The sequence below is a fragment of the Amblyomma mixtum genome, chromosome 3 (genome assembly GCF_055824585.1).
Source record: "Amblyomma mixtum isolate Tamu chromosome 3, ASM5582458v1, whole genome shotgun sequence".
NCBI lineage: Eukaryota > Metazoa > Arthropoda > Arachnida > Ixodida > Ixodidae > Amblyomma > Amblyomma mixtum.
This window is the reverse complement of record NC_143014.1, coordinates 58,355,377-58,379,905: the sequence shown is the minus strand read 5'-3', so window position 1 is coordinate 58,379,905 and position 24,529 is coordinate 58,355,377. Positions and strand designations below refer to the sequence as shown.

The 24,529-nt window shown below is 49.3% G+C and overlaps 1 protein-coding gene and 1 long non-coding RNA gene across 4 annotated transcripts in view; both read left to right on the top strand.

Moving 5' to 3' along the window:
* The window catches only part of LOC149350309 (uncharacterized), a 60,662-nt gene that overhangs the window by 28,782 nt on the left and 7,351 nt on the right, over nt 1–24,529 (top strand). Inside the window, exons 1-4 of one of the 3 annotated variants that reach the window (XR_016290323.1) lie at nt 168–496; nt 2,663–2,719; nt 3,303–3,354; nt 3,522–3,642. This is a non-coding gene — a long non-coding RNA (uncharacterized LOC149350309). The other 2 variants (XR_016290324.1, XR_016290322.1) reach the window with 2 other exon arrangements.
* On the top strand, nt 20,546–24,481 carry LOC149350310 (uncharacterized). The gene has a single exon (XM_089579319.1). It carries the CDS (start codon nt 20,581–20,583, stop codon nt 21,931–21,933), a length of 1,353 nt encoding a protein of 450 aa, XP_089435445.1. The 5' UTR covers nt 20,546–20,580; the 3' UTR covers nt 21,934–24,481.

The following is a 24,529-nucleotide window of genomic DNA, read 5'->3' as shown; positions in this document are numbered from 1 at the left end:
TTTTTTTAGCAAGTGGTGTGCTCGTAGTTGCTTCCCAAGCGATTCAAAAATCGCGCCCCTGGTACACGCCCGCTCTTGAAAGTGAGCGCGGTTTCCAAAAAGTTTGTTTACATTCAAATTTTTCGCTTTAATTAAAGAACTACAACTCATAAAAACGATTTTTTTACATAGTCTTAAATATAATGAATGAAAGACACTTGTTCTATTTCAGTAGTTGAAATATTTGCCGCTAGTGGTACTGCGATGCACACAAAAAGCGCGGGAGCAGGTGATCTGGTGCCCCAAAACATTTGTAGGCTTTTGCACAGTAAAAGCAGCTGTGTATGACGCAGTTAGCGCCTATAGTGATGGCAGCAAAGCAAAAAAGCAAGTTCTAGAGGCCCTAGGTATCGAACCGGGAGTGTTTTGCCAAGTAGCCCTCAATCGGATGGACGATGCTCGAATAGTCAAGGCTGAGTTTCGGGTCTATGCTGAGAGCAAACGACGGAAGGCCAAGGTAAGCGCCAGAAAAGGTTTCGCAAAGAAATCTGATGCAGATGATCCTCCAGGCTACGCCCCAGGTGCATATTAGACGGATGGTCGAGCTGTTAAATCTTAAAAACAAGATTTCTGGTAAACCTGTTCTGACTTGTATAAGGAACATTTTCTCTGCAGTCAATAGCTGCATTCGATTCAGCCGTGGTTCTCTGCACCGCCGGAACCGGTTCACGGTGCGCTGCACCAAAGCGCTCGATTCATAGCGCCCCCTGCACCACCGTCCGCGATTGATTTTGGTGCAGTCGTGTTGCCGCTTCGGTGCAAAGAACCGCGGCACCGTCAGAGACGGAGGTGCAGGATAGTGGTGCGCGTGTTTGACGGCGTAAGTAGACGACGCGCGCAGCCGACGTTTTGTTTGTTAACATCAATGGCCAACTAAAGGAAGTTTTTCCCGTTTCTCGCGACAGCCTGAACAGCCTCTTGAATTCGAAGCTGAAATACCTAGCTACTACGCTTTCGTAGTAGTTGGGGATTCTGTTGCGGTCTGTCCGAACTGTGTTGCTGCAAAAGAAAGCACCACGTCGGCTTCCTCATCTTCGCTGTCTGACGACTCAGAAGATTCCATAAAAGTGGATTCGGCGATGTCGTAGTCCATGACTCCACGAGGCACGAAAAACAGACGCGACGCACCGCAACACAACACACCACGACGGACGAGAACCGGATAGCAGACGACAAGGCCTGTGCGTGCACGCGCTCGATTGAAAATCTCCGCACCAATAATTTGTGACGCTGCTGACGTGCTGCACCTGCACCAAGAAACTGGAATTGCACCGCGCCGGCACCAACGGAACTTTTTCAGAATTAGTGCAGAGAACCAGTTCTGAATTGAACAGACCTAATAAATGCTTTGATTTGAAACTTCTATCAATAATTTCTGAGTGGTAATCGCAGAGTCTGAACCAAAAACACAACTTCTCAATGAAAACTTTTTTATTTGCTACTTTCTCCATCCGAAAGCCCCCTAGCTAGAATGTAAAACATAAAAAAAAATTGTATTTCAGGAATGCAATTAGTAAATTTATTTCTTCTGGTTCAGTCAAAACCCTGTGTTGTAAAAAAGATGTGAGAGCACTTTTGTCGCTCCAGAACAAATAGTTATTTTTTAAATGTTCCTTGACCGAAGTAAAAAAGTTGCTTTATTTTTATCAAAGTTATGCTATTCGACTGTTTTGTTCGAGGTTTCATTTGGAACAAGTAAAAACATATTTAAATAGGTGTGCAAATTTTGAATCGTTTGTGCTCAGTAGAACTTGAGATATTCGCCAAAAACAGTAAAGTCGTGTCTCCGGGTGCTTGCAATTTGCAACTGACAACTGCCGCCGCGGTGGCTCAGCGGCTATGGTGCTCGGCTGCTGACCCAAAAGACGCGGGTTCGATCCCGGCCGCGGCGGCTAGAATTTCTTTGGAGGAGAAATTCTAGAGGCCCGTGTACTGTGCGATGTCAGTGCACGTTAAAGAACCCCAGGTGGTCGAAATTTCCGGAGCCCTCCACTACGGCGTCTCTCATAGCCTTAGTCGCTTTGGGACGTTAAACCCCATAAACCAAACCAAACCAAACCAAACAACTGACAACTAATCATGAAGCGAAAGCTGTATTGGTTTCATGAAGTTCAGTGACTGCATGCATAAACTAAGCAAACCAAGAAATCAAGCAATATATTGTTGATGGTTTGTTTTTGCAGCAGGCCATGATGAAAATACTTTGTTGATTAACTATGATTTCCTTATTTCAGTTTATTTGCACAGGGCTGCCCTCAGCTATATCATCTGCTGTTTGCCCTTTTATATGCCTAGTTGCTAAACGTTATTCAAGCTTTGTGTTTTTCCTAAGGCCTGCAGTTGGTTATGAATGCAGAGGAAAAATAAGAGAGCTGAGGGAATCGTGACAGTCTGGGTGCATTAATGCATGGACTCGTCAAGCTTTTGTTTCATTACGGTTGAGAGCTCCGGAACTGAAGTTGTCTACTCAGTGGTGCTGCTCTGTATGTGTGCTGGCTGTTTGACGATGTAAGGAAGTGGCCCCTTTGCAAGCAAGGCTCCTTGAATTTTTTTGGCAAACCATGGCACTGTGCACAGGTGATGTTGTCCCTGCTTCACTTTGTACATTTCCTTTTGGGCACAGGCTCTTCAACAGTGGTCCTCAGAGGACATCCTGGTCTGCTCAACTTGTAAAGTTTTGGTAAGCAGTCTTCTGAGCTGGTACTGTTTTCCTGTCACTTCATGCTTTCTTGTGTAGAAGCAGGCTGTTTGCTGAAATTTGTTTCACAAACCCTGTTTGTTTGACCTGATATTTTGTTTTGTTAGGCCTGCTACAGTTGGCCAGAAGAGCAAGGGCTTGCGCTGTTTCATGCAGATTCATTGCGGCAGCATGTGCATGGTTGTTAAATGACACTGCATACCTAAAGCACATGCCAGAGCAAACCAAGAACACAAGGCATTTAATGTTGATGGCTTGTTTTGTAGAAGGTGATAGGAAAACATGGTAGTAGCAATGCTGCCATAGTGTGATTAAGGAGCTCATCGTATGTGAGTGCTTTGGGCTAATTTATCTGTTGTTTGTTGATTTACATACCTCTTTCCTAAAGCTTATGTGAACATTTTGTATACTGTCTGAGGTCTCCTGCTATTACTGCGTGGGCCATTTGTCTGACTTTTGCTTCATTAGTATTGAAAGTTCCAGCAACAAAGTGATCTGCTTCAAGATCAGCTTTTGGTATGTTGGTTATTCTCCTGGCCTCAGTGGTGCTGCTGTGTGTGTGCAGGTTGTTTGAAGCTTTCCAAAAGTCGCCTGACTGGCTGGGCCCCTGACATTTGGTAAGCCAGCTGTGCAGCTTGCACAGTACTTGCTTCGCTTGCATGCATAAGAATCATGAATGAAACATGATGAACAGTTATTAGTTGCGAGCTGTTCTGTATATTTTGTGTCTGTTTACCCAAATATTGACTACTGAAAATTGACATTAATTTTTCTGTTCGCCCAGTACCCATGGGCTTTTTTCATGCCCTCTATGGAAAGCGACTGCAAGCACCATTTGTGCTGGAGTCTTCATGGGGTCCGGTGCCTACCATGTACAGCAGATACACATCAACTGTTCCTTCCAAGTGACTTTTCTTCTTATCTTGAGATCATTTGTCATATGTTTTGATTCATTCAGCGTTTAACTTTTTTTCTCAATCTTAAGTAGCAGGCATGTTTTGTACAGGCAATAAAGAGTGTAATTCTTTAATTGAAGCCATTTCTTGCTTTTCTTTTGCACTGAGAACAGTGCCTGCATTGGTTCTTTTTATTTCTCTAGTGTGATTTTTACTTGAAGTACTACTATGATTTCATTTAACACAGTTTGCCCTCCTAAAGCTTTCATCTCAGAGCAGGCATTGCAGGAATATTGCAGGAATCTGGGTATCACCTAGAAGTCTATAAGACGTCCGGGTAAACCTCTTATAGTCGACAGATAGCATTGCATTAGCCTAAGCCACAGGTCTTCAAGACATCGGACGATTATATAAAATCTTGGCTATACCTCAAGACATCAAAACATCTTGCTGTAACTGTCTTTTAGATTTCTACTAGCACTTTTTGTGTTTTGTGGGAGCTTTCGCTCTAAAACACGGCGATGCGATGAGCTCGTAACTGCAGCTAGCCTGTAGCCAGGCCTGGCTCAGAGGCTTAGAGGACTGTAGCTGCCACTCGCGGGAGGTAAAGATCTAAGGCCGCTGCATGTGTTCTACAATCAATTAAAAAACAGCAAAGGAAGAACTAGAGCAACCACGATACAGTAAACCGCAGCTAATATCTGACGAGACCTAGCACGATGACTAATCAACTTTTCTTGCCTTTTAGTAATGTTCTACAGTACAGCAGCCACAAAAATTGTATACCATAAAACAATGTAATTGCTCTACATCATCATCTCAACCGAAAGCGTATTCAGTATTGCTAGTGCACAGGAAATTCATTTATGACCGTCACAAACTCGTGCACAAACGGTGTCATGGATTCACTTGGGATTGTGGGGTTGTTCAACCTCACGTCACGGACTTATTTGATTTGATAGGCCTACACTTTACTGGACTCAGATCACGGTCTGAATGTGCACACACTCTCACCGCAACTCACATCATGATCTGAACATGAATAAGTACGGACTCACAACTCAGATCATCCCCGGATCAGAAACCGGGCTCACTCACGACTCAGATCGTGATCGTAAGGGAGCCCGAGTGAGTCCACTCATGAGTTCGCCGGCCTATGGTCGCTGGCATCTGCATGCAGCGAAGATTCGACCGGAAGTCGATGGGCGTGATAGCTGCACGTAACTACGTCGTAAACAACTGCCACTTTGATTGGGCAACTGCTTTTATTAGTGCTGCTCGAACCAGCTGAGAAAACAGGCGCAGCAACGAAAGTTGGTAATGGGTTTGGTTCTCGATTCTGGAATTGAAGCTCGGGTAGTGGTCAATGACACCAGTGCTTCCGTGAAACTGGAGAGCCGCATGTTCAGGCACATTCGCGGGTTAGAGATTGGTGACCCGGCGCCACCTGATAGCTGCGGTGCGTCTGCCGTGCATATGAGCACTTTGGGTAAATCTCAGACAAAAGGTGCCGATTATGTTTTGTGTGGGAGCCCTCTGCACACAACGCATACACATGACCGGACTTGAGAAGCCTTACCACTCTGGAGCAGTTGTTCTTTTGCACAAAAGGGGTCGTAGACTGTTAAAACGGCCGCTCATAAGGCAGCAAACTGGGCTAGGTAGTTCACTTTTGCACTGTGCGCGCTGTGTTGACAAAATGCGACACGAGAGTACCAGCTAGCTGACATTTGTTTGTCAGCGCTTCTTCACTGTCATGTGTCTTTTTTGTGTCTGCATCTGACAACACGGCGCATGGTGTAAAATTAGTGCGCTGTTTTGGTAGATATCGAGGTTGCCACTCCAGCTCGCGAGCTTGCAGTCTTACCCTGATGCAGGCGCAGATTTCACATCGTCTACGATATAAAGACGCAGCTTGGCAAGAATTCATTTCAAGCTCAAAGAAAGCAAGCACGCTCGAGGTCACATTGTTTCTGTCAACCCATGAGTCAACATTCAAGCAAACTTTGGTGTCAGTCCTGAACTTGTTTAGGACGCGCTTCGTCCAGAAATTTCACAGGACAACCGAAGATTAAAATCTGAAACATTATATCAAGGTAAGATATGTATAGTAAAGCTCGGAAATCAACGGCTTTGCGCAGGAATATGCAATCTACAGTTATTCAAGGAGCACCACAGACGTGCCGCAACTATGTACTGGCGCCTGGTCACTGATCTCTTCCCAGCGAATGTGCTCAACTACGTGCGGCTCTGTGGTTTCACAGAACGCTGCTGTCACTTGACCACTATCCAAGCTTCTATCCCAGAATCGAGAGGAACCAAACCCGCGACCACCTTTCGTCGCTGCGCCTCTTTCCTTATCAGGCTCGAGCAGTCTCGTTTACGATGTAGTTGCGAGCGGCTAATGCGCCCAGTGACTACTGGCCGAATCTCCGATGCACGCGCATTCCAAACGGCAGTCTGAATGCGACATGTGAAGAAAACATGCTTGCAGGAGTTCGTCTGCTACGTGCACCTCAGTCATGGCGGCTGGTGGCGGCGCACCGCAGCGCTGCCCCTCAGCTGTGCGCCAAACAGCGCAGAGGATTAAACACTAGCATTCATCCAGTGTACTGCTTTTCTCGACTCTCCTCCTCCACGCTGTTTGCTACAGTGAATGCATGGGCCAGGAAAAGCCACAGAGGCATCTTCGGAATTCGAACTGCCGCATAGGAATTAACTAGTATCACAAAATGTGCAAGTCATGCTTAGCTATTATTAACCATTACTAATAGTTAAACGTGTCTAGACGTTTCATCGACATTGTGTCGAACATTTTAGAGTTCCATCAATTGACAGGTGTGACAGGACATGATGGATGGCATTGGAAAAATGGTAAACACCAATTAGCCTAACTAACCTTTCTAGTCAAACCACATAAATAAATATAACCGAGTCGGAAATTGGTCGAGTTGGGGAATCGAACCAGGGCCTCCGGAGTGCGAGACGAGCACCCTAATCACTCCGCCATGCCAGCTCGATGGTTTGGAATGAACAAAGGCGCGTCTACCTAATACGGCGTCTTCGTTCACTCCCATCTTCCTCCCTTCCCTTACGGCGAGGTTTAGGTGTCCACCGAGATATGCAAGATAGATACATTTCCTTTTCTCAAAAACCAATTAACCGTCGAGCAAGGCTTAGAGCCGAATAGGTGATGGCATTCTGTCGACTCTTTGGCAGCGTTGCAAGACGCTGTCGCGTTCCACTCTTGGAGGCCAAGCTTAACATCTTAACCACACATCAGTGACACAAGCAGCAACACTGCGCTTAAGGCTATCGCCTCACCGCACTTCAGGTCAACAAAGTGCCCCCCTGAATTTTTGCATATTGAAGGAACGGAACAGCGCAACTAAAACGAAGGACCTTCTGGTTTTTTCTGGTCGTTCGTTTCAGTTGAGCTGTTTCGTTCCTTAAAGATCGCTGTGTAGCAGCCTCAGTATACATCGAACCTTGTGCACTGTGCTGTCAGAAGTCGCATGTTTTTCTCCAGACCACTAGCACGTGCGCCGATGACGTAGGTCGGGAAAGCTCTAATCGTCCTAGGGAGGTGAGGAATAAAACTGCCCAGGCCATATCCAAATTTGACGAGTGCTTCATACAGAACCTGACCACAAAGACGGTTCCCAGTAAGGCATCCATATTATTTAGGCGCGCTCTCGCTATGTGAGCTCTCGTCAAATATTTCGTTCTATTTATTTATCTTTATGCCACGAAGGCATTCTGAAGCCCAACTCCCCCATCCCTCTACTTCTTTGCGCCAGCTCACTACGTCTATCCTGGTGGCGTACCTATACATCTTGCGCGTCAGTAAGCAAAGAAGTCGCTACTGAGTGACGCCAACGAGAGGAGCCTTTTTTTCTCCACTACAAAGAAAAAAGGCTCGTTTCGTTGGCGTCACGCAGCCACATCAGTAATATTCGTCATGCATGTTTCTGGGCAGGAATTTCCTAGAGTTTACGTTTAATTTTGCCTCTTTTGATGACAGCTGAGGGGATGAGAGCTTGTTGGTCCTGTTGACTCCTCCGTGTCTTGTTGCGCGCTTTACGCCAAACACGGTTTTCCAACTAGCCCAGACCTATACCTACTACTATACTACTGCCATAGTCCTTCAATGTTTTGTTACTACTGAGTGAGGCCACAAGCCAGCGTCTTTTGGAAGCTGGAGCAGACGGTTCCGCGGAAGCGAGGAAGGCGGCTTGCGTTGCTCCGACTACCTTTTCTTAGACAGAAGCCAACAGCCACGGAAACCAAGGGGCACAGGGGATTTTTTTTTTAAGTTATTTTATTTTGTGGTGGTAATCAATTTAGAATATTACTGAATATGTTATCGTTTTTAAAGATAACTGATTAGAAAAGCAGAAGAAAAAACAACCACCTGCCGCCGGTGGGATCCGAACGCAACCTTTTTTTTGTTTAGCTTGGCAGGGATAATGGGATTCAAACGAAGTGGTTATCAGAGAGAGATTTTGTGCGGTTACTTTGTGAATCTGTCGCTTTTAATGATTTTTTAGTTAGAGTTTTCAAAAGAAAAAGTAAATGTGTCAGTTAAATTTGTCCTGGAATAAGGCTACTTAGCAACTACGAATCAGCGAAACGTCGTCTCATCGTATCATCTATCCACATGTAGTCAACATAATTCAGAGGGAAACTCAACCATCTGCATGACTCTCTTGCGAAATAAGCTGTTGAGAAAGTATGACCAACAGGGTTCAGACATGTCACAGCTGGGCACCTCAGAGCAGTGTGGCGACGGACTGTTTGGAAGAGAAATTTGCCATTACTGCGTGGAATTCTCCCCATATGGTGCAGTAATAAAACGAAGGTATCCGAAAGAATGTTGAAAAAGTGGGTGTTAACTACGTATAAATGGTTATATTTGGCAAGTCATCCTCCGCGCAGCTGGCATACCCGAGAAAATTGAGAACCTGTGAACAGTCCTTATGTTCGAACAACAAATGCAGCATAATCCTACTGAATTCAGTGACCATGACACTCTAAACTATAATTACGAAGAAACACCAAATAGCCGCTGTCCTTTTTCAGTGCAGCCAATGACTGGGGAACATAGCAGTCCGTCATTACTTTTCGCTTGCTGTGTGATTAGAGCGACTGCGCCATGCATAATAAACACTCAAAAGTGCCAGAATATTATTGCTACGGGCGAAACAACTATGTACTGCATATTTCCAGTTCAGTCGCATTATTCCAGTCACCACGCAACCGCACACAAAATATGCACACGCATAGCGCACTGTATGCGACCGGCGCGTGGGCCCCAATATGCCGCTGCGAGGGGGAAACGCATGGAGAAAAAAAAAACTAAAAGAACTGAGGAGGGAGCGCGACGCCACGCGGCCAGCCTTCGCAAGCCAAGTGCTCGTGAAGCCATCCCTCTCCCGTTTTTCGCTCTTCCAGTCAGTCCTTTATGTTTTGGTTCTGGTACGTTTTAGTGCGCGCGTCTGAGCGGTCCGTGACGCGGGGCATCTACAGCAAGGAGGTTGATCTACAGTGTTGGTTTGCCGCGCTGGTCGGCGCATGCGCGCGCGCAGCAGGGTTAGATTTCACCGCCCGCTATCACGTGGCGTGATCACGGGGGTCTGACTCTCTCCTTTTTACTATATTTTTGCTTGTTAAGACTAGGCTTCAAGGCTGTTGCTGGGCGCTCCCTCCTCAGTTTTTTATTGCGAAAGCAATACTACGCCAGCTAACCGCTCTTCGCGTGGTCCGTGGACCCCCCTGCTCCTCGAGGAGCCGCCGCCGCGCCTATAGGCCGATTCACACGACGGTCCGTTCGCCCGCGGCCCGCGCACTACTTGCTCATGCGTCATCACATTGAGAGGCGCGCTGTCGGCCCGCTGCCTGGTCAGCGCGCCTCTCAATGTGCTGACGCATGAACACGTAGTGCGCGGGTTGCGGGCGAACGGACCGTCGTGTGAATCGGCCTTGATTGATTGATTGATTGATAACTTTTATTTCCACCGATTTAGGAGGTCCCCTACTCCCCGTCCCTGGCACGCAGGCCTAGGGGACGGGGGACGGGACCTCCGCGACTAAAGACTGGCGAAGATACATTGTCTCTTCGCGGCTTCAGCCGCCAGGCGGACAGCTCGTTTCTGGTCGGCGGGGACCTCGCTTCGCAGAAGGGCCTCCCAGGCTTCTCTACTTTTAATGTTGTCCTCAGCACCCGGGGATCCAGGGCATTGCCAAATTATATGATCGAGGGTCCCTCTCGCTCCGCAGGTCTTACATTTGTCACCTTTTTTATCGTCTAACGTGGTTTGAAATAACCAGACAGGGTTAACGAAATTTCCGGCCTGTAATCGTCGCCAGGCGATGGCCTCTGTATTGGTTAAGTTTGGATCTGGTGGTGGCATTAGACGCCTGCCTAACCTGTAGTGCACGGCGATTTCCGCGTACGTTTGCAAACGTTCGTCCATCCCCTGGCGGTCGGGCGGCTCTACAGTTACCCGGAAGTAGAGATCTCGGGCTAACATGTGGGCCGCCTCGTTACCGGGGACGGATGTGTGTGCTGGGACCCAAATTAAGGTGATCTTGCGATCAATTTTAGCTGCGGACAGAATTCGAGCCGTTTCTGGCGAGACCCTGCCCTTTCCGATGTTGCAGATTGCTGTTTTGCTGTCACTAAGAATCAAACTAGCCTTGGTTCCGGCGCAAGCAAGCGCTATTGCGACCTCCTCGGCCGTATCTATGTTTCTACTCCTAATGGAGGCGGCAGCGACTGGTGCTGCGTTGTGAATCGGCCTTAACAGGTGGTGTGACGTCAGCCTCTCCGTTGCTATGGCGACGCGTGACGTCAGCTTGCTCTCTCCACCGCAGCCAGGAGCAGCTGGTCATGCCGCGCTCCTTGAGGAGTCTCGCCATGGAAGACACCGACAAAGGGTCTATATCTGAATCTAGTTGCGCTACTGCTTCTGTTGCTTTCGCAACCAACCAGGTTTAACCAGAGCTAAACCACACCAATTTTTTTCCTCCATGGGGATACGGCGGCGCGGGGTGGGCACATTTGGACACAAAGGGTGTCCCCACCCTGAAAGCGGAGGCGCGCGGACATCAAGGCACCCTATGGCGATACAGCCTATGTCAGCGTTGTTTTAACCATTTCAAGCAAATATAAATCCTTGTGCTAGCTACAAAAGAAGTATCAGATGAGTTTGTTGATTGTTTTTATGTTGTAGTTTAGCTTGTTTTGAGTTTTAAAAATTTAGCACTTCATTTAGCCATTTGGCGCTGTAGTCGCAGCAGTTGCAATCACTTGCAACGCGCGCTAAGCGAACGGTGGGGAACATGGGGCGAACGTTTTGGTGGTGGTGGTGGTGGTGGTAAAACTTTATTTCCCATAGTAGGGGTCCTGAAGGACACTCGGCTAGGCGCCGGGTGTAGAGGGCAGCTCCCACGTAGGCACAGAGAGCCCGAAGCTCTCCGCCGCCGCGCGGGCCTCCTGGACAGCCCGAAGCTGGTCGTGAAGTGAAGCACTTTTTAGTACTTTGTCCCAATGTTCCTTGTTCTGGGCGTAGGCGTCACTTGATGCACAACCGCACAGCATATGGGTCAAGTCTACACGTTCACTGCACTGGTCACACTTGTTGTCCGTCGTAGTCTGGGTCGTTGTGCTTCATGCGCCAGGGGTTGGGGTATGAGTTCGTTTGGAGTAAGCGTAACGTGACCGACTGGCTTCGGGTTAATTTCTTATCCGGGAGGGGAAACGCTCGTCTGCCTAGATAAAAGTGCTTAGTGAGCTCGTTGTACGTGAATAATTGATCCCTGTACTCGATAGCGGGGGGAACCGGAGGGACGCGGCCGATGAACCCTCGCGCCGCCTCGTGTGCGATCGCGTTGAGATTCCGCAGGCCACCCCCTAAGCTTCCCATGTGTGCCGGGAACCATACGATCGAGTGATCGGTGATGTTACTTCCGCCTATAATTCGTAGCGTCGTCTTGTCTATTCCGCCCTTGGCGAAAGCTCGAGTGGCTGCTCTAGAGTCGCTGTACACAGTTGTGAAGCTCGAGTCTTTGAGAGCTAGTGCTATCGCTGCTTGTTCAGCTACCTCTGGTTTCTTCGTGAAAAGTGTGAGTAAGTTACGCGTTCGCCCGTGTCCGTCGACTACTGCTACCGAGTAGGCATGCTTTCCCGGTATGTACGCTGCATCCACGAAAGCTGTCTGGTCTGGAAACCTTGCCGCGTCCGCAGCGAGGGCTTTGGCGCGGGCGAGTCTTCTTCCTTGATTGTGGATCGGGTGCACGTTTCTTGGGAAGGGGAACACTTTAATTGCTTCTCGCACGACTTTAGTTAACTGCAGGACGTTGTCCCTTTCTGCTATGGTGTTCAGGCCGAGCTTGACGAGAATCTCTCTGCCCGCTTTAGTGCTTGATAGGCGTGCGATCTGTGCCGTGTGCTGTGCCTCGATGATTTCGGCAAGGGTATTGTGCACTCCTAGCTGCAAGAGAAGATCAGTGGAGGCATTATCGGGAAGCCCCAACGCTGTCTTGAAAGCTCGACGTATGTGTACTTCGAGCCTTTTCCGATGCACTTTTTTCCAGTTGAGCATCGCAACCACGTATGTGATGTGACAGAGTACAAAAGCGTGGACCATTCTAATGGCGTTGTCCTCCCTCAATCCCCTGTGCCTATTCATGATGCGCCGAAGCATCCGGATCGCGTTTGCAATCTTGATCGTGATGCTGTCCAACATTGCCGAGTTGGACCCGTTGCTTTCGATGATTTGTCCTAGAATTCGTATTTTGTCAACCGCCGGTATGCGATTTCCATATCTGTCGTGTAACTATGCATGGAGTGGGGTGTCTGCGCCAGTCGTTGGACGGGCGCCCTGGTCTTGGGGGGTGGTATATGAGCAGCTCCGATTTTCTGGAAGAGCAGCGAAGTCCCATTGGGGCGAGATGGGCCTCGGTAACCGTGATGGCTTCTTGCATGCGAGCTTCCAATTCCTCGTCGCTGCCACCGGTACTCCAGATGGTGACATCGTCTGCGTATATGGTGTGCTCCACACCAGCAATTTCACCCAGTGCGCGAGAAAGCTTTGTCATGGCCAAGTTAAATAAGAATGGTGAAAGTACTGAGCCTTGTGGTGTTCCCTTATCGCCCAGTTCAAAGCTCTCCGAGACGTGCTCGCCTATCCGGAGAGTTGCCGTTCGATCCTCCAGAAATGCCTTGACGTAGCGGTAGAAGCGTGTTCCGAGATTGTGGTCAGATATGGCTTTGAGAATGGCTTGATGTTGGATGTTGTCAAAAGCTTGTTCCACGTCGAGTCCCAGCAGCGCCTTGGTGTCTCGTGTGGGGCGGTCCAACAGACTTTTCTTGATTCTTAGCATAGCGTCTTGCGTTGAGAGACCTTGCCTGTAGCCTATGATATTTGAGGGGAAGTACTCCTTTTCTTCTACGTATTCCGATAGTCTAATAAGTATGACGTGTTCAGCTAGCTTTCCTAGGCAGGACGTTAGTGAGATGGGCCTTAGGTTTTGTAGGCCCAGCGGCTTGCCTGGTTTTGGGATGAGGACAGTGTTTGCATGTTTCCAATCGGCAGGAAGATGGCCAATTTTTCAGGCTTCGTTGATTTGTTGCGTTAGGAACGTGACCGAGCTGTCCTCTAAATTTCGGAGAGCCCGATTTGTGATACCATCAGGGCCTGCTGCAGAGTTACTGTTGAGTTCGTGAATTGCAAAGTGTACTTCGCTTTCTGTGAAGTCCGTATTTACCGTGCTCTGTTTTGCGTTGGTTGGCGCTTCACGGTGTTGTTTGCTGTTTTCCCGCGATATCTTTTACTACCAGCGCTGCGCTGTGATATGAACCTCTTTTTCCGCAAAAGTAAGCCAGCTTCCATTTCTTTTGTGTAGTGAAAGCTTCATCAGCCTTACTGCGGCTAAGCCGCTAATGCCCCCGACTGAACCGTTGGTTAGTCTGTCGCTCCTTTGATGTGCAAATCACAGAGCATCACAGAGCAGTATCAGCCATGCAAGGTTGTCCGCAGAACTTTTTCCAGAGGGGGGGGGGGGGGGGGGGGGCACGGACAGGGGATGGAGGAGGCGGTAGGTTTGTAGTTGTTTTCTACTAGGGCATAAATAATATCCATAATTCCAGGGGGGGGGGGGGAACCCCCCTCTTGCCCCCACTTCCGGACGCTCATGCAGCCATGTGTTTTACATACCAAAGTGTAAAGTTGGATGTGTTAACAGTGCGTTTGCATGTGTTTGAGCTTTCGTTAAATGGGTACAGGTTGCTCTCACACAGCGTCTGTTATGGACTGCTTTATTTACGAAAGCTGTCAATAAATTTGAAACCTTGTAAATTCAAGTGTCATCATTTGTACTGACAACGTGACATAGCTTCAAAGCAGCCAGCTTTGCTAAAACACAGTTAAGAATGGCGCTAATTTTTTCTACACATTGAAGTCTGCTCGATTGCATTCTGGCAGGATTTTATTCTTGCCAGCAGCTCTCCAGTGTCCTCTTTAGTGTTACAATTCAACTTGCTGTGATTGCTATTAGTGACACTCGTGTTAAGAAGGCTTCGATTATGCTTATAATTGCGGAATGGAATGTGCGGTCTTCATTGAAATGATCATGAAACTCACATGGCTGTGCGGCTTTCGTGTTCGGCTGGTGATCCCAAAGTTGCGGGTTATTCGATGCCGGCCGCGGCAGCCGTGTGTCCATAGGTCGAAACGCTTGTGCTGTGCGAAGTCAGCGCACGTTAAAGAAGCCCTAGTCGTCCATATTAATCCGGAGCCCCCCACTACGGCGCCCGTTGTTGACCATGTATCGCTTCGGGATGGTAAGGTGGGATGGTACCCAAAATGGGCCCAAAACCGCTTTTTTTAACTAGGACCAAAAATACTTCCCTATATGGAGAACATGTCCAGCAAGTGGCGTGCTCGTAGTTGCTTCCCAAGCGATTCAAGAATCGCGCCCCTGGTACACGCCCGCTCATGAAAGTGAGCGCGGTTTCTAAAATGTTTGTTTACATTCAAATTTTTCGCTCTAAATAAAGTATTACAACTCATAAAAACGATTTTTTACATAGTCTTAAAATTAATGAATGAAAGACACTTGTTCTATTTCAGTAGTTGAAATATTTGCCGCTAGTGGTACTGCGATGCGCACAAAAAGCGCGGGAGGAGGTGATCTGGTGCCCCGAAACATGTGTAGGCTTTTGCACAGTACAAGCAGCTGTGTATGACGCAGTTAGCGCCTACAGTGATGACAGCAAAGCAAAAAAGCAAGTTCTAGAGGCCTTAGGTATCGAACCGGGAGTGTTTTGCGAAGTAGCCCTCAATCGGATGGATATCATCCAGTCCACACGAACCCTTCCTGTACCCTCTGCCACCACCCCAAAGCCACTCTCGACCATATTCTTTTCCTCTGCCCGGCGGATCCTCCCCCGCGGGGCCTGGAGCACCTTACCACTTGGGAGGCTTGGGACATCGTTTATAAATCCTTTTCAGTTCCGCATCTCCTCGCCGCGCCAACAGGCAGCATGCGGCCCGCCGCCGCGCCCGCCACCGCGGCGCTGCTGTCGAAGTTTGCGCCAAGGAAGTGCGTCGTCTGCTACAGACGCGTACCGTTCCGCTGTCCTCCCGCACGGCGTTTAACCGAAGACATTGCTCACGCTTCGTGGCGTTATTATCTGCGCTTCGTAAGTTTAAGGAGTTGAACTACGTGTGCGTAGAAGCGACCAGTGCTTTAGAAAAAGATGGGCATCAGTGATTACGTTTCGTCTTGGGCAGAATAGTCGCTTTCGTGCGTCTGTAGAATGCGGCGTTTCCATCGCATTGCGCTTGAACGGTGACCTTACCCCTCTGTATCAATCCCATTGGTCGCGAGTAATTTTTACTCTTGCTTTCCAAATGCGAAATTGAGCGAGACAAGATTTAACAATAATTGAAGTTTCAAAGCCTGAACGTCTGCCTCGATTTTATTAAAGATTAGAAGAACCCTCAGACTAGTCTCGAGAGGTTCCATAAAGCGACTTCTTAGTTTTCAAGGCACATATAGAGAGGCGCCCGATAGATATCATGCTGACATTTTTCTGCTGCCTCTGGTAAATACTTATAGAATGAAAAAAAATCACACACACGCCTTTAGTGGAGTTTCATTAGCATATTATAGTTTATTAAAGCTCCTCAAACACACTACCTAGACTTGTTGAAAACGCTTTCTTCAGTTTTTTACTGAGTTGGCTAATTTCTTTCTTCTTTTGCTCCCGAGCTGCAGCGGCACGAATGAGCCTCTTGCTCAAAACAGGTGCTGCAAGGCACACCTTTTGTTAGTTTCAGTCCAGTTCTTCTTTTGAGGTCCTTCGTCATTTTCGCACACTTTTATACAGACTCCTTTTTCAGCCTCAGTCAGAACTCTGCACTGCTTGTGGTATACAGTTCCTCCCCTGCTAGAGGTGCAACTATGACAGGCTTGCACAGTTTGTACAACCTGCGCAATTGCCTCTACGTCTTCTAACGAAGTGATTGCCAAATCCATGGGCAGCGTCGGCACCAGTTTTCCGCGGGCAGATACAACATAACTCATGTCTTCGCGAACTACGACACTCTTGAGTACTGAATATACATCTGCCTCCAATCCTGCCTTGTAAAGAAACAATCTGTGATCGGTGCCCATTTTTATCTTCAAGAACTGCCGATCTCCACTGACGAGGTAACCTCAAAGAAGCGCTCTTCTCCACCAGCTCATTAACATGCAAGCAGCTGACTTGCACGGGCTCTGGTTGCTCTCGCTCGATATCGATATCTTCTGCAGCGTCGCTCTGCGTTGCCACTGCGTTTCTTGAGACGGTTGCTCTCTTTTTCGGAGATTTTCGCCGTTTACGATTTGAGGAGAACTATAGGGGGAGATTAGGAAATATGGTAGGAATTGCATCACTCCTTAGAGACCATACACCGCGCTCGATTTCAATCACTTCTTCATTGATTACATGCTTATATGACCTCACAATGTCCCCTTCTTGGAAGTGGGCGTCGCGCACTTTGCATGTTTTCCCCGACACCTTGTCTGCACGGGGTATCGCTCTCGACCATTTTGCAAGGAGAATTGGATCGGTCGGCAGAGAAAAGAAGCGCCTCTTCTCCGTGTTGCGCCGGTACCCGCTGGTACATCCCGGCACGAAACACGTTGGCATTTGGTGGCCAGTCCTAGCACATTCTAAAGAAGATAAATGACGCACACCACCTACCCTCTGACAGCGGAAAAATCCAATACCTGGCGTTCGAGAACATTCGGCAGCCCACGCTACTTGCAGGTTGGGCCCACACCATGAGCGTCCGCACCCAACCACACACCGAAGGCTGCTGAAGCGTAGTGCACAAACCCTCAACTCATAACGACAAGATCACCTGATAACAAGAAAACGCGACGCAAATGCGCACGACTACCGGAATGTCAGCAACGTTGCTGCACCGCAGCCTAGCCACCCTAGCCTGGCTAGCTAGCGTCGAGCGTGGAATGTGGCGTCGAGCGTGGCCTTCGCTCCTCAGAAACTCAAATTCAGCTCTCAGAGGCGGTCTCGGATGTGGACAACCACCTGCTCCACCTCTGGGAGGCCCGGCATTGCCTCGTCCGTCGGTGGCGCCGGCAAAAGCACAACCGGAAACTTAAAGCTCGCATCGCCGAGCTCACTCAACGAGCGGCTGAGTATGCGGCCCAACTCGCCGACTCCAACTGGGTGGCCCGATGCAATACGGCCGCGCGGCAAATGTCCAGCCGGAACACGTGGCGACTCTTTCGCGCCCTAATTGACCCAACGCAAACACGCACGGAAACTCAAAAACACCTCCAAAGAGCAATACACAGCTTTCAGGGCAACACAAATCAATTGGCGCACAAGATCCGGGACCAGTACTTGTGCACCACCCAGGACTCCCGCGGGCCGGCGTACTCTTATGCAGGTTCTGAGAACGTTGAGCTGGATCAACCGTTCCAGCTCCACGACCTGAAGGCGGCCCTGGCAAAAATGAAACGCGGCACCGCTCCTGGTCGGGACAAAATTACAGTCAAATTGTTAGCCAACCTCCCCGACCCAGCATACCTGTCTTTATTGAATTACATTAACTCAATCTGGCTTGGGGAAGTGCCCCTACCCATCGAGTGGAAGACCGCCCTGGTCACCTTCATTCCTAAAGCTGGCAAGGCCATCAACACGGACAACCTCCGCCCCATCTCTCTGACTTCCTGTGCGGGCAAACTCATGGAGACGATGGTACGTGACAGGTTGTCCGAGTTCATGGAATCCAAACACCTTTTCGCAGACAACATGTACGGGTTTCGCCCACACAGATCTGCACAAGATGTCCTGCTACAACTCAATCGGGCTGTCCTCGACCCCGTGGAATGCCCTCACAATGACAAGGTCGTACTCGCCTTGGATTTGAAGGGTGCATTCGACAACGTTACCAACGAGATCATTCTCACCCACCTCTCTCAAACTAACTGCGGCAGAAATGGCTTTCAATACATTCGGCAATTTTTAACCGACAGACAATCTTACATTCGGATCCAGGATAAAGAACATGGCCCTTTTCATTTAGGAACCAGGGGTACACCCCAGGGCGCGGTGCTCTCTCCCCTCTTATTCAATTTGGCTATGATGCGCCTACCAGCCCAGCTGGGCGCTGTCGCCGGTGTGCAGCATGCGCTGTATGCTGATGACATCACCCTGTGGGCCACGCAGGGTTCCCTTGGAGATATTGAGGCTAACCTGCAGGAGGCGGCGACCATAGTGGACCGTTATGCTCGCCGCTGCGGCCTCCAATGCTCCACCCAAAAGTCTGAATTTGTGCACATACACCCCTCACCAAAGTGCACAGCCAAAATTTCATTGTCTCTCGAGACAGGTCCAATCCCTGAAAATATCGAAGTCCGGGTACTGGGGCTCTTTATACATCAAGACAGACGGTCAGAAACAACATTGGCCAAACTCCGTCAGGTGGGGGCCCGGACCAGGTGGGCCGCTTGGTCCGCCGGGTTTCTAACAAGCGCGGGGGGTTACGATGTAAGGACGCCTTGCGGCTGGCGCATGCATTTGTAACCAGTCGAATTCTATATTCGACTCCATACCTCCACCTGCGGAAGCAAGACGAGGATTCACTCGAAGTCATCCTCCGCAAAATTATTAAGCGGGTTCTAGGCCTCCCCGTGACCACCTCCAACAAGCGCCTCCTGGGGCTAGGCATGGTGAACACGTTTCGGGAGCTCCGGGAAGCCCACTTGACTAACCAATACACACGTCTCTCGAAGACATCGTCGGGTCGCCGCCTCCTTGCCCGACTACACATCCAACACACCACTCTCATGGAAGAGCGCGTACGTATTTCATCCCAGTGGAGATGCGCCCTCCACGTGCGCCCTCTTCCCGCGAACATGAATCGTGAGGACCATAATGGCCGGCGCCTGGCGCGGGCGGAAGCCCTGGCCCGCCACTATGGATCGAAACCCGGCGTATTCTACGTGGATGCCTCAGGCCCCCACCATGGGGGATGGTACACAGCCGCAGTCGTCCACCAATCCAAAACAGTGAACGGCCTTACTTTCCGAGCCCGTGACATAACACACGCAGAGGAGGTAGCCATTGCGTTGGCTGCATCTGATTCCAATTCAAAAACAATTATTTCCGTCTCGCGAGGGGCATATCGGAACGTCGAGCAGGGCTGGGTACCGTATCTAGCCTACCGCATTCTTCAAAACATCGTCTACACCGGGGACCCCGCTCACCGGCGTATCGTTTGGGCTCCCGCTCACATGGGCCTTGAGGGAAATGAGGCAGCTGACGCCGCCGCCCGCGCGCTCTCTCACCGGACATTCCCCTCCGACCCTGACGATCAGGAACTCGAATTTATTCCAGCTTACACCTTCAAAGACATCGTTTTACTCTATCAATCTGGCCATGGTCTTTATCCCCGCCCGTGTAAAGGTCTGTCAAAGGCGGAGGAGCGGCTTCTGCTCCGCCTGTATACTAATACTTTGCTGTGCCCGGCAGCTCTGAAACACTTCGACCCTTCTTTCTCGGGCAGCTGTCCGCACTGTGCGGAGAAGTCTTCGGACATCTACCACATGATGTGGGCCTGCCCCTCCAACCCTGCTATCCCCCCTCACCCCAACCCCACCCGGGAGGACTGGGAGGCGACCCTGCTCGGCTGCTCTGACCTGCAGGCCCAACGGGCCTTGGTCGCGCGAGCCCGGGCGGCGGCCGATGCCACTGGGGTCCCGAACTAGGGACCTCCACCTAGTATTTGTAAGGGCTGGCCCCCTCTGGGTCAGCTCATGCATAACCTCCTGTATTATACCTGTACATAAATGTTTTCCACCACCACCATGGCGCAAACTTTGACTGCAGCGCCATCTCAGTGGCTGGGCGCAAATCGCGGCCGCTTCGGGAGTTTCGTTTCGAAACTAAAAAAGCTTTATAAACGGTGGCTTGGGAGACCCTACTGCGCTCCGAGGACCCGGCCAAGCAAACCATCGCCACATGCCGGGCTGCCAGCGTCATGAGCCTCCGGGACATGAACGTTTGAGTGCAGCGGGGTCGTGCGGGGGCCCAAGGACCGACGTGTCCAAAACTCCCTTGTTCAAATAAAGTTTTCATCATCATCATCATCCGACTGCCATGTGCGACAAGACCGAGCCAGACCCGGAAGGAGCAGGTCTGACCAGCAACCCCGCATCCAAGATCGACTACCGCCAGGACTACTGCGTTTTTCTGTGGACTAGTTACCATATATACAGTAATTCTACTGTGAACAATCTAGGCACGCCACCGTCGGCAAGTGGCTATGGTGCTCGGCTGCTGACCCAAAAGACGCGGGTTCGATCCCGGCCGCGGCGCCTAGAATTTCTTTGGAGGAGAAATTCTTGAGGCCCGTGTACTGTGCGATGTCAGTGCACGTTAAAGAACCCCAGGTGGTCGAAATTTCCGGAGCCCTTCACTACGGCGTCTCTCATAGCCTTAGTCGCTTTGGGACGTTAAACCCCACAAAACCAAAACCAAAACCAAACCGTTCCCGTCAGAGGACCGGAAGTCAGCACACAGGAAGTGGCAGCAAGCCGCAGTTCTACACCGAGGTGGACGCTAGTGCCATGGTGAACATGAAGGCCGGCAAGCAAGACACGTCGGTGCCCCTAGACACGGTCCAAGCCATGGCCGGCGTGGTTTCCAGGGAGGAGATCCCTAGTGACGCATTCGGCCTGGAGCAGAACATGATGGCCACGTTCGACGCGACAACGGTGGCCGTGTCAAAGGCCGAAGAACCGGACACGAGGCTGGAGATGGACTTCGAGAGCGCAGACTGCTCCGGCGGCGAGAAGATGACGTACACCAGTCTCATGCCGGTCGTCCAGCAGCCACGGACGCATGACGCAGCAGGGGCTGCGGCAGCCAGCCACATGCAACACACGGGCGGCTACGACAGCCTGGGCTACCGACAGCATTCGCCGCGGGTGCACGTGGCGCGGCCCCAGCACCATAGGCAGTACCTGGTGTGGAGTAGGGCAACGTGGGCCCCCATCCCGGGAATCTCCAACACGCGGTCTTCTGATCAGATGAACCTAAAGCAGAATTACCATCCTGGAGGTCTTCCCGGGGGTCACCATGCATCATTTCGCTGTAGTGGACACCTCGGAGGCAGCAGCCCGAGCAAAGCGCCCCCCATCTCGGTTCGCCAGGCTCCCCCACATAACGGCGGCTTGCCGGCGGGGCGCCCTCACAGTGCCCCTGCTCTGCAGGCGGCCTACCTGCCACTGCCTGCGCCCAGTCGCGCGGCGGGCAGCGCGGCCGCCAGCCTCGGCGCCGGTCCCAGCACCAGCGTAGCCGCAGCCACCGACGGCACCCTGCACGCCGCGCTGGGCGGAGACGACGCGGCGGGAGACTTCGGGCGCGCCGCCGCGGCGGCGGCCTCAGCGGACGGCGCCAACAACATCATGGGGGTGGCCCGCGTGGCCAACATGGGACAGATTCAGCACATGGTCGGGCCTCTGGACAACGTGCCGTGCTACGTCCCGTTCAATGCACGGGACGACCATAACGAGAAGGAGAGAAAGAGGAGGACTCGCATTAAGAACGCCTGTGAGACTCTCCGCTCGCTAGTTCCAGGCCTGAGCGAAAAAACGGACAAGGCCACAGTGTTTGAATTCACCGTGGAGTATATCTTGGAGCTCAGGAGGAGTCTCAGCAGCGATCATGACAAGTTTATTTCCCAGGAGTTTATTGAAAAGTACTCACCGTACTGAGAGATCTCCATGGAAGGTTCTCTTCCGTTTTTTTTTTTCAGTGTTTCCTAGGTAAATTTTTTTTGTTAAATCTACTGAACAGACTCTCAAATAAAAGAACTATTCCAGTCTGCGAACCACTTCTTCTTCCTTTATCACACTTCTTCTTCCTCGTCACAAGCGAGATGGCGAAGCACTTCTTCGTCCACTTCTGAGCTGTATCAATATGACTAGAATTTGATGGAAGTATGAACATACTTATTGGGGTATTGTACTAGCTGGGAATGTATTACCCACAATTTTGAGCGTGTGAACCGGAAACATATCAACGAGGTTCTACTGTATTCCATATTTGAACGACTTCAAGCAGAGTGTATTTGTGCCTACGCTCTGCTCAGCCGGGAGTGTGCGAGTGGATCGTCTGTTGCGGAGTGCAGAGCTACACGGTGCGGCACTGCCGATCCAATCAGTCCAACATGGCAACGCAGTTTTCATACCAACACTTAAGCATGCTTGCTACTGAAAATGGCAGTGTGCCCAGCCATGCAGACAATCCTGCAGGAGTGGGAAGAGGTAGGAACCTCAGGAGCTGAGCAGTTAGAAGGCGTAGCAAGTTGCGAAGGAAACTGATAGAGCCGCCTTAGTGTCTCGAGGATATGAACAGATTGGGGAGGAGCGAGAATTTTCTAGCAGGTATTAGAAATGTGTTCCTTGAACTGTAATGATGAGTCTAGCGTAACTTCACACCATGTTACCAGCGTGGTTTAGTGTGGAGAAGTTCATCGGTGCCTATTTTCAAAATTACAGAGCACCTGTTCTTATAAGGAAGCAAAGATATAGTTTCAGTAATTACGCCCTTAATAATTTGTTTTAGTGCAGTTTAACAGTATGGATTCAACTAAACCATTTACCTATATTATCTAGTTCTTATTTGCCACTTCTGTACTAACAGCATTTTAATGCCATCTGACATACTGTGTAGTACAAGATTCTTGGTTCATATATTGATTGTGCTTCACTTCAGTGACTGCTTGTGACCTGGCGCGGTGGCCTAGCGGCTTTGTCGTTTGGCTGACCATTATGTGGTGGTGGTGCTATGGCCAACAGTTAGACTCCTTAAATTCACAAGTAGAAAAAAAAAAGCTATGGTAAATGAAGAGGCTGTGCTATTTATCAGTTGCTTGAGTTCTACACTTGGCAAACCTAAGTAACATCACCTGTATGAGACAGTAAGTAGATGGAGAGCAGCGGTGATGAAATTCTTGACAATACACTCTTGAACAAGCGGCATAGTATGGAATTATAGGTGAAAAGGTATTGCTTTTGAGTGATAGTCAAGTATAGGATCAGGTATATACAGGACCAGGCCTCATATTACTTGTTAAGTGAAGAATTCGACTTCATAATTTTACAGTGAAAACCTCGTAAAACTGGTGAAGTGATGTATGGCACTGATGCAGATGATCCTCCAGACTACGCCCCAGGTGCATATTAGACGGATGGTCAAGCAGTTAAATCTTAAAAACAAGATTTCTGGTAAACCTGTTCTGACTTGTATAAGGAACATTTTCTCTGCAGTGAATAAATGCTTTGATTTGAAACTTCTATCAATAATTTCTTAGTGGTAATCGCAGAGTCTGAACCAAAAACATAACTTTTCAATGAAAACATTTTATTTGCTACTTTCTCCATCCGAAAGCCCCCTAACTAGAATGTAAAACATAAAAAAAGATTGTATTTCAGGAATGCAATTAGTAAATTTATTTCTTTTGGTTCAGTCAAAACCCTGTGTTGTAAAAAAAGATGTGAGAGCACTTTTGTCGCTCCAGAACAAATAGTTATTTTTTAAATGTTCCTTGACCGAAGTAAAAAAATTGATTTATTTTCATCAAATTTATGCTATTCGACTGTTTTGTTCGAGGTTTCATTTGGAACAAGTAAAAACATATTTAAATAGGTGTGCAAATTTTGAATCGTTTGTGCTCAGTAGAACTTGAGATATTCGCCAAAAACAGTAAAGTCGTGTCTCCGGGTGCTTGCAATTTACAACTGACAACTAATCATGAAGCGAAAGCTGTATTGGTTTCATGAAATTCAGTGACTGCATGCATAAACTAAGCAAACCAAGAAATCAAGCAATATATTGTTGATGGTTTGTTTTTGCAGCAGGCCATGATGAAAATACTTTGTTGATTAACTATGATTGCCTTATTTCAGTTTATTTGCGCAGGGCTGCCCCGAGATATATCATCTGCTGTTTGCCCTTTTATATGCCTAGTTGCTAAAGGTTATTCAAGCTTTGTGTTTTTCCTAAGGCCTGCAGTTGGTTATGAATGCAGGGGAAAAATAAGAGAGCTGAGGGAATCGTGACAGTCTGGGTGCATTAATACATGGACTCGTCAAGCTTTTGTTTCATTACGGTTGAGAGCTCCGGAACTGAAGTTGTCTACTCAGTGGTGCTGCTCTGTATGTGTGCTGGCTGTTTGACGATGTAAGGAAGTGGCCCCTTTGCAAGCAAGGCTCCTTGAATTTTTTTGGCAAACCATGGCACTGTGCACAGGTGATGTTGTCCCTGCTTCACTTTGTACAGTCAGGGACAAAAGTCTCCGGACCACGT

What these genes read in the sequence shown, in the direction of transcription:
- LOC149350310 (XM_089579319.1), top strand. Translation starts at nt 20,581, where the DNA reads ATGTCAGTGCACGTTAAAGAACCCCAGGTGGTCGAAATTTCCGGAGCC.